At 42.6% G+C, this 10453-nt stretch overlaps 1 protein-coding gene and 1 long non-coding RNA gene across 2 annotated transcripts; both read left to right on the top strand.

Annotated features, from left to right (window-relative positions):
* Positions 1 to 211: 211 nt before the first annotated feature.
* LOC120654983 (ultraviolet-B receptor UVR8-like) lies at positions 212 to 3290 on the top strand. The gene is made up of 4 exons (XM_039932686.1): positions 212 to 537; positions 1435 to 1651; positions 1717 to 2029; positions 2460 to 3290. The coding sequence occupies exons 1-4, from the start codon at positions 227 to 229 to the stop codon at positions 2939 to 2941; spliced, it is 1323 nt and encodes a 440-aa protein (XP_039788620.1). The 5' UTR covers positions 212 to 226; the 3' UTR covers positions 2942 to 3290.
* A 1153-nt stretch (positions 3291 to 4443) lies between these two features.
* LOC120654982 lies at positions 4444 to 5238 on the top strand. Its single transcript, XR_005667243.1, has 2 exons — positions 4444 to 4656; positions 4779 to 5238. It is a non-coding gene; the product is annotated as an uncharacterized LOC120654982 (long non-coding RNA).
* Positions 5239 to 10453: the final 5215 nt, after the last annotated feature.

The raw sequence follows: 10453 nt of genomic DNA, 5'->3' as shown, positions 1-10453 counted from the left end.
TTTTTTGAGGAAGGGTGTTTCTTGAGTGCAAAAATGAAACTCCCGTGGTTTACCTTTTCTTTGAGAGAACCCATAGTTTGTTTACTGTGGTGGAAGGCCGAAGATGACAACCTGGGCCTATTTAGTCCAAAAGGCCCATTCACTTATTGGGCCATATTTTCTGCACGGGTATCCAATTAGCCCAACCCACGTACCGTCGTCTCCCCCGCAACACCGATCGCGCACAATGCGCTCGCTACTCCCCCGCACCCGCGCCTTCGATTCGCGGCGCTTCCTCTCCGCGCTCGCCGGCGGAGGGGGCGGGGCCCCGCGCGCCGGCTCGGTGTACGGGTTCGGGGACAACAGCCACGGCGCGGTGGGCCAGGCGCCGCCGGCTGCCGACGCCTACGTGCCCACGCTCGTGCCCTCACTCCCGCCGTCGGTGAGCGCCGTCGCCGCCGGTCACTACCACTCCCTCGCCGTATCCGCCGCCGGGGAGGTCTGGGCGTGGGGACGCAACGACGAGGGCCAGCTCGGTCGCAGGCTTCACTCCCCGAGGTGATCAAAACCCCTCATACAACTTTCCTCTTTTTAGCCACGGTTTATCTTCAAATTTGTTCCCTCTTTTTAGATGGAAGTTAGTTTGATACAAGCATACAGCATCGGGTAAATGAGTAATCAACCACGATGTGTTTGCTCCGTACTAGCACAAGAATGGATACGTGAAAGCTACGTGGTTTCCTCCTGATACTCACGCAATCACCTGATTGCACCGCATATGTGGATTTGGAGGAAGAAAAACAGATACGCATAAGCAGAAAGCGCACATCGTGTGGTTGCGGTGTCAATTATGTATGTACTACAAAATAATTAGGAGAAAGCATCAGGGATATGGAAAAGAGTAAGAAGTAAATGGAAAAAAGAAAGAGCCCCTTTGATTTATTGAAATATCTTCTTCATCTGATAAACAGTTGAAGGAGAAAATGTTTATTGCGGAAGGATAATATACCAGGACTTAAAAGAGCCAAGGATAATTATGGAACTAGGAACAACAGGAGTCACGACCATTTGTTGAAAGAAACATAGAAGGTGAATAGGTGATGGAGGAGTGAAAGATTATACTTTTTTTTGTGTGTGTGCGTGGCCAATGCTTTCTTTTACTGATTTCAGTTTCTTTTTTTGTTGAATATGTTCTATTAGAATATTAACATTCTGTCCATTGCCTTATACCAGCTAAACTTCCTCTATTGCTTTCCAGTTCCTTGAAACTCAAATATTAATATAGAAAACAAACATGGTTCAAAGAGGACAGGTGCAATCATATTTTAGTGGTCCATGCTAGCGGTGAATAAACAGGATTTGATTGATAAGTTTAACATTAGCTTATTTTATCTTGTTCTTATGCAATGTTACTGGACATGCACAAAACTATCTAGCTGTTTCATTGAATGTCAGGAATACTTGGAGCAACCCAGAACAGGTCAGAGGATTGGAAAATGTTCAAGTTCGAGCTGTATCTGCTTCAGGTGTTGTTTCAGCAGCAATTGGATCTGATGGCTCTTTATGGGTTTGGGGAAGGTCAAAACGTGGCCAACTTGGACTTGGGAAGGACATTGTAGAGGCTGTAGTACCATCTAGAGTTGAAGCACTTGCTAGCTACGACATCGCTAAGGTGCTAACTTTCTCCCAGAAATTAAATAACTGGATGAGCAATGACATTAACTGAAGGAATTGTAGGTATCATTTGGATGGGGGCATGCCATGGCATTGACAAAGGATGGAAAACTATTTGGTTGGGGCTACTCAGAAAATGGAAGATTAGGAGAAATGGGTCAAAGCACTAAGGTACTTTCTGCGGAAGAATACATAGGCAAAACAGTAGACAAATATTCTAGTTCAATGATGGAGGCTGTTGAAAAGATGGTTGAAGAGAAAATTCGGAGCGAAGACAATATGCCCATCATCTGGGAACCATCCCTTGTTCATGAAGTCAGTCGTCTTGAGGTGTCTGATGTGTCTTGTGGGCTTGATCATTCCCTGATCCTCTTCTGTGAGTATTTATTTCTGCTACAAACCGACCCCCCCCCCTTTTGTGCACATTTGTGATATTTAATGATTTTCACATGCTTCCATGCTGTTTTCTGGTATTTTGTCATACTTCTGCATCAACTATATTTGGTGTCATGCGGCCGACATTGGAAAGTACCTTGTGCTGTAGTTGCAAATAGTATATATGTCAGATAATCATCGGTTATCCAAGATTCATTATCACATTTTGACAATTCTTGCTTGGTTGTGTTATAGTTCATTGTGTGGAAAAGTTAACATACGATCTAGCTGGACAGTTGTGCAGCGAGTCTCTTGTTCTGCTAGGATGCTAATGTTTTGTTAGACATCACCATCAAAATTATGCCATCATTATAACTGCATCCTATTGATTGTTGACTCGACTGCCTCACATGGATTCTGTAATTTTCCAGCCGATGGCATTCTACTGAGCGGTGGTGACAACACTTACGGACAGCTGGGCAGGAAGGCCGGGCTATCCAAACTGCTTCCTGTTGACATGAGCTATAAACCATTCTCCGTGTCAGCAAGTGTTGGCCACTCCCTTGCACTCTGCCATACATCAACTGAAGGCACTGATGATGTGGAAACAGGGGTCCTCTCATGGGGGTGGAACTGTAGTTCCCAGCTTGGGCGATCCGGCAAAGAAGACATACCAGCACTGGTCAACTGTCTGAATGGGGAGAGGCCGGTATCCACCACGGCTGGCCGAGTTCATTCGGCTGTTCTCACATCGAGAGAAGTTTGGACGTGGGGATCTGGCCGCAACGGCAGGTTAGGTCTGGGCAGCTCAATTGATGAGGCAGAGCCGTGTCTTGTGGATACATTGGAAGGAGCACAAGTCTTGCAAGTTGCAGCAGGGATGGACCACAATCTCCTCCTGGTTGCCGACTAGGTTGACATGCTGGTAGTGAAAGATGTATTTGATCCTTCATCTGGTCACTGGAACCGATAACAGTCAGGTGATCGAAATCCAACACTTACCTTTCACGGCGGAGTATGGCCAGTACCGTTGTGCGCATTGCCCATGCCAGGCCTCATAGCCTCATTCATCTGGGCACCATTGGCCTGTGCCCTGTGGAAGGATGATGTACCTTGCTCTCAGTCTCTCAGAGTCTCAGTGCCATCGTTTTAGGCACGCTACTGAATCTACTGATACATGATCTGATTTACGTGCTTTCTAAAGCAAATGAGCATGCTAATTGATGTGCTGAATTGCTGATACGTGATCTGAGTTATGACAATGGTACTCCAAAGGGTTTTTTTTTGAACATGGAATCGATTTCCATTACTCTGAACTTTGCGCCATATCAATGGCTACAAAAACATTAACACAAGTTGGGATACTATCCACCATCGGACCAGCACCCGGGTTCAGACCTGCACCACTGGCAGCTAGACTATGGGCAACCTGATTACAAGATCGGGGTTTAAATACAAAGGGACTGCAAATGAAATTACAGCATAAACTTTCCTTCAGTTCCCACAGCAAGCCACTAGCCGAACCTCGGTCCAGCTAATGAGCATTTACAGCATCTACCACTGTTGCAGTGCAAGTCTCCAAAATCACGTTCTGCATCCTCATATCAGTCGCCCTTTGCCCATGGTACTCCAAAGTTTTTTTTTTTGAACAGGTTACTCCAAAGTGTTGATACTTTGTCACCAAAAACTTGCTCAGCCTAAGAAAAACTTGTTCGAGGCAGGGATCATAGGGGGCTCCTATACACCTTGCGGAAGATAGATAAGCTATTTATCTTTAAAAATCATTTGGCCCAATTAGTTGTTGCAGATATGTTCAATATTTCAACAGAATCACCTCAACATTTTTCATAAATATGTTCAACATTTAACTTCGAATTGTTGAAACGGTAGAGACGGGATGTTGAAATTGGAGTCACGGAATGTTGAAAAATACTAAAATTGAAAGTTGAATAGGGCACCTTTCTCCGGCGACCGGGGCGTCTTCTTCTCCAGCGCCGGCGAGGGCGGCGCGCGGAGCAGGGCAGCACGCAGCAGCGGCGACGAGGCAGCGCACAGGGGGCGCGGGGCGGCGGGGTGCGCGGCCGCGGGGCGGCGCGCGGGGCCGTGGGCGACGGCAGCGTACGGGGCGCGGGCGGCGGTAGCGACGCAACGCGAGCGGACGGCGGCGGGGTGCGGGAGAGAGAAGGTTAGGAGAGAGAGAGGAAGTTAGGGTTTGAGTTGGATCCAAGAGCTGTTATTGTTTGCACGAATCTTAAACACTGGAAGGTAAGTTGGAAAAAATCTTGTGGAAGATGGATAGGTTTTCTGGGGATCATACGCAAGCGGAGCACATGCAATTTAAGCCCATCAAACTACTTAGCGGCCCATCTCTACGGCCCAGCCCAAGAAACCATTCTCTTCACATACTCGCCCCAAGTAGAGCCCATTCGTCTGGGCGCACGCGCACACTGACACGCCGCCCCGGGAATCGGTCGGCAGGCGGCGGAGACAACAGAACTCAGGTCGGAGCGAGCGGCTTCGCCGGCGGCGGCGGCGGCGACCACAGGATGGGGCTGGGAGGCCGGGGCGTCGTGGGAGAGAGGTGGTCGCAGCGCATCCTGTGGATCTGCGCCCTGGGCAGCGCCGTGAGTAAGCGCCCGTTCCTAAATCCCCGAGTCCCTGCTGCTCTACTCCTTACCATTACGTCGCGGCCTTCCCCTAACTGCCTCAACGTTGATGCGGCCTCGTTCCGCTGGCGCCTCCGTGCACAGGCCTCTACTTCGTCGCGGTGGAGAGGCAGGCGCAGAACCGCGCGCGGGCGGTGGCAGAGGGCCTCAAGGCCCTCGACGGCGGTGGCGGCGGCGCTGGGGTGGACGTGTGAGGCGCTGCTTGGAGGCAGGCGTACCGTGGAGAGTTCCTCTCTTGGTAGGATCATGAGACGGGTCACTTTTGCTTTTCTGCTTCATGTTCACTAAACTACAGTAGCTTCCGAATAATGTACTGTGCACAATCTTTGTAGAAAGAAAAAAGTTGGTTAATGTCAGTGTTTTCATAATTTACACAATTTATCTGAGCCACTGTTGCCGTGCAGAAATGTTGAATGATGCGAGTGTTTTCCTATTTCACACCAGTTATTCCTGTAAGGGTTCTTAAGGTGTATTTCTATGGGACTATGACTGTTGAAGCGAATGGGGTATATGTAATCAAGGCAGAAAGCTCTCGTTTAGACAATTCTGATGGATAATGTTCCTACACTATCATTGTTATGCATTTCTACTTCACTCAGTTAGTGAAGATTATTGCGCATCATCTTTTGTGTGGTAAGCAAATGGCTCCATGCATTCTAGTGGCAAAGAAGTTCTGCATACTTCCAATTTTCATCTGGAATCAAGAATTCAGCATTTGTAAGAGTGCTACAATGCCATGTCAGGTGCCTTTTCTCCTTTCTTATGTCTGCCACCTTAAACTGGATAACCAATTCTTTCTTGTATACCTGGTATAATCAAATATTTTGTATTCATTTCTGCGATTTCATCACTAGTTGAAAATGAATTGAGCTAGGTTTATTTGAATTATCCTATGTCTACACATTGAAACCCTACATCAATTAGGGATGCCACGCAGATTGAAATATCACATCAGATGGAAAATATTTTCTACTGCATGGACACAGAAAGCAAGCAACAAGTGCAGAAGGCGAGCATAGTAATTATTTAAGCACAAATTTGGTTCCAGACACTTGCGGTGAATCAACTATTTCAGGAAGAATGTCCTATAGACATCAATATAGTTAGTGTTTTGTGGTATCTTTGATTTGTTTGATGTCCATGGTATGGTAATTCTGTAATATGTTGGCTTGTTCATAAGTTGATGAACCATGTCATCTATATTTCTCTATGCTAGAAATGAGTTTGCTAGTTACTTATGTAATATTCCTTATCTATTAGGAATAACTGAAGTTTTTGTTTGTTTTCCTTATAAATAGTATGTTTCGGCATATAAGGTTTTATCTAAAATAGTGTGTTTCGGCATATAAGGTTTAATCTAAAAATAGTATGTCATCTATAGTTCTTTATGCTAGAAATGAGTTTTGCTTGTTAGGTTCCATGTAATTTACATTTGAAAAGGTGGTTACAATTTGTTAATGGCTCTTAGTTATATATACTTGGCTAAGTCAAATGCTAAACATTCCCTTTTTGTTTACGTTAAGGCAGAAAATAATCTATTTATGAAAAGATGTTATTTGCTCTCTGATTTCAGTTCATGTTGTATATAGGATCCATTCTGGTCATAATTTTTATTGTTCTGAATATTGATTTTTCATTACACTGATGCAAAACTTGTAATAGGAAGGCATGGTTCTCATAGAAAATTTCAGCAGTTGTCAATGGTAACAATAGTATTGAAATTAATAGAATTGACATCACATTTTTCCCTGAAAGCAGATGTATTGTAAAATATAGTCACTTGGTTAGTGGGTCTATTGAGAAGTATAATAGCGCTCCGCCTTTGAAAGGTGCATTGTTTCGACATCTTTTGATATATATGGACTTTCTGGGAGGATCAAACACAGCTTCTGTCTTTTAATTATTTTTGTTGCAGTTGGTCAGAGTATTGGATGAAAGCAGTGGCTGTACATGGTCATACAAGAAAAGGTAGGTAGATGGATGGCTGGGGAGTGGGGACAGTGCAAACTAATGGAATTTAGGAATCTGCAGTTATCTTTCTGAATTTTTTACTCCATCAAACTAAGTAATACAAAACATAACAATGATCTTTGTAATTTGAAACCACAATGATTGTTAAACTACCTGCTTTGTTGTTTAGTTAGCATTGGACCTTGATCTGATCAATAAGCAATATACTTGAGAAGTTCACATAGGCCTTTTATTTTAATAACCATTGTCCATTGTGCTAAGACTTAGAACCCTTATTCCCTTTTCTCTTTTGCTTTATGGACCCCCTTTATTTGATGCTTCTGTGTTACCGTTTGCTTAATGGCAAGTGTTCATTTAAATAATTGCTATATTGTAGCCCTAATGATCAACTTGTTGTCCACTTAATTTGCTACTAAGTATGAAAGCTTGAAACTGTGAGGAATCTTCCATGCACACAGCCCACTGATGAAGGGGGGTTACAGGGTTGTGATGCAAGAACCCATCATCCGTCTTGGTCATCCATAATCTTGAAAAGTACTTTTTTATCACAAGATGCTGTTTTTCCTATGATGCTTCTTTCTTGAGCTTTATTGACTATGTCCCGTGAATAAGCTGAAATATATTTATAATAAAAACTATCAGCTGATCATATAGTTTTTGCTTCCTTTGTTTTCCCTTTTTTTCATGACCCTGTCTGACACCAAAATGGTATCGATGTACTAGAGAAGAATTCATGTTTGGTACTCAATTGGTACTGCTTTATCTATTTGTGTTTGTAACAGTCAGTAATCAAAAGATGTCATATTCTAAAACCTGCGATGATGGTGGTTATGTGCACTCCATCTTTCCAGATGCTGTTAGTGCTTTTCTTTTCCAACCTTCCTCTTTTTTCTCCTCACTATTGAGCCACAAAGATTGATGTCACAATCAGCTTGATGCAGAGCATCTTGGGCATGATCTTCCTTGCTTGGACACTGCCTGGGGCCACCAAATAATACCCATTAAAACTGTTTAGCTTTTCCTTTAAATTATCCAAGGCGGGCACGTCAAGATCAGGCATGAAAACTTGAAAGTGCAAGAATGATTGGTACATTTACGATATGGACATTAAAGGTTAACTAATTGAGAAAAGGTGAGGGTGGATGAGGGAATCTTTGTAAGCTATAAAATTTCTAATTGGTGGCTTAGTTGAGCATCCTAGGGTTTTTGCTTTCATTCCAGTAAGATGTAGGAGCAATAAATTATGTGATCAGTGAATGGAAAAGAACAGTTGAAATGCTAAAGATTAGTGCTTAACTGCTTATTTCCAGAAGTTCAGTGAATGTTCAGCCATTTGCCTGTGGGGCTAGATTGGAGGAAAGATTCTTTAGTTTGAAAATTTTCATAGCCATAGCCTCATAGATCTCCTATTCTCCTTGGACCATCGTAAGCACTGTCTAGCATATTAATATTTCCTATATTTCTTTAGATATATGAAACCTACAAGTAGGGTGATGGTCTAGCAATCTACCTGTTCATGCCTTGCATAGATTGCAATCTATTGTGTCTTTAGTAGTGATGAGTGGCGAAGCATTAACTGTGTAAAATATTATGTTGATTTATAAAGTGCCCTAGTTGGTGATAGATTCTAATCCAATCTTTACACAGATGTGTTGGTTTTTTGTGGTCTTTCTGAGCCTTAAGATATGATATCTGCACAACCAAGTGTTGGTCCAAATCTTTACATTTTGTTAGATGTGCATAATTGTTTCTTCATCATGTTTGTAAACTGAAATCATTGCCTCACATCCAATATTATTTGAATTATTCGTTCCTTCTGAAAGTAATCTCTGGTCAACTGTTCATGAACAATGTTCTCTACATTCACTTTCCCTCTTTTTCTATATTATTCATCTAAACTGGTATATTTTGACTTGCAAGACTTGCTGACCCATTTTGTATACATTTTTTTTTTTGGAATAACCTGGTCTGGTGCTGACCACGCTATGTCGACCCACTGTGCTGGGGTCTATGTTGCACGCTTGCACTGGAGTGTTTCTGTTGGAGAATGATACGCTCTGCACAATTGCTTATTTTGGACAAGAATTGAAAAAGGTATGAGCAGGCAGGGTGTCTATGTCTCAACCAATCCCAAGTCACCAACTGTGGTTGCCGGCAGAAAATAGGCCGACAAGTTCGGGACAAAACTTATTCATTGAACCATTGATCTATATCGTCTTTAAATTGCAAAAGCAAGTTGACTTTTTGTCCTTAGAAAAACCATGAATATCTTCTTGCAGTTTTATACTAAACCACACGTCTGTGGTGAAAGTCTTGGCCAAAAAAAGAAGAAACTTTTACCATCTTTGATTAACTTTAAATTCTAATATTACAATGGTTCTTCAGACTTAACTTCATTGGAATCTAGTGTTAATTTGATGCCTAAAACCAAAGTGGTTTGCATGATTTCACTAGTTCCTAATTTGCCAAAGACATGTCCCTTTTAAATAAGTTAACTTTTTGCATAAATCACTTGAGGAGAAGATTAGATAGACATGGAAAAGAGGCACTAATTACAAAAAAAAAGAGTAGTTACAATCAATCGGCTGTCATCTCCACCCGGCCACAATTGTACCAAAGTGCATGGCTAGCTGTAACATGATTTTACAGGTTTGACCTGACTTGGACTTAGAACTTTAATCTGGCCTATGGAATGGGAAGTTGTAGGCCTATGCTGTCCTGCAATTAGACAGCTTTTGGCTCAACGGAACGTCCTAGCCTAGGTTAGATCCAACATATTCAATAATTATACCTTGTGTGCGCCTGACTGCCTTTCAGTACTTGTTCTCTTGACTTAGCCCAGTGATATGATGATTTGCTAAACCAGTGCTGCCTTAACAAACATGCTTGTTCTATACTAGGACCCCCCAAGCTAGATACGTTATTTTAATGTTGTTGTACTAAGAGCTATCACTTTACAGAGTAGCAGTAACTTGTCATGGACTCTTTTCTGATTATATCACATTTGTTAGCGCCCAAAATGAAGTTCATAGATCCTTTGTGGCTGTTCAAATTAAATAATTACAGTACCAGTTTCTCTGGTAAATTCTCATTGGATTTGTATGTGAGATGAACATTTTGTCTCAAGTCTGTCAATTCTTTTTTTTTTTGAAGGTCAACCGGGGGGGGGGGGGATCCCCCACCTGATTCATTACTCTGGCCCTGATTGGCCCATCAGAATACAAAGAGTTTTACAATTTTCATCAGTGTTACATTGCCGATTCAAAGAGAGAACACCAAGACAGACTAATGTGTCTATGATCAATCGGCAGGCGGCATCCCCAAAGTCTAGAGTCTTCACGGGCGGACCTCAGGACTGTTTGCAGCGTGTCTTGCTGGGATCGGAAGATGACGTTGTTACGGCATTTCCAAAGCTGCCAACAGCACAGTAGCAAGAAGGTAGAGTAGTATTGCGGCGGCACATGCGAGGGTGGTCTCAGGTCACATAGCTGCGTCGTTGCCATCTCTCTTGGCATGGTGATGTGGACACATATATTTTTCATTAAATACTCCAATCTAAGTAGTCTTAAGATCCTATTTGGTCAAATGTTTTTTTAATCATTAGTAAATAAAAATCACATAGATTGATGCTACTGTATTCACTACGTAAACACATACGACCATATATAATCATATCAGAAATTACATAATGGCATAGAATATTTCTACTTAAATTTCCACCTTGGAGATTATAATTGATGTTTAAAATGACCATGAATATCGTCGAAATAGCATATTGTATTTGGATC

Source organism: Panicum virgatum, chromosome 1N, assembly GCF_016808335.1.
Source record: "Panicum virgatum strain AP13 chromosome 1N, P.virgatum_v5, whole genome shotgun sequence".
Classification (NCBI taxonomy): Eukaryota; Viridiplantae; Streptophyta; class Magnoliopsida; order Poales; family Poaceae; genus Panicum; species Panicum virgatum.
This window is presented reverse-complemented; position numbering and strand designations above follow the sequence as displayed.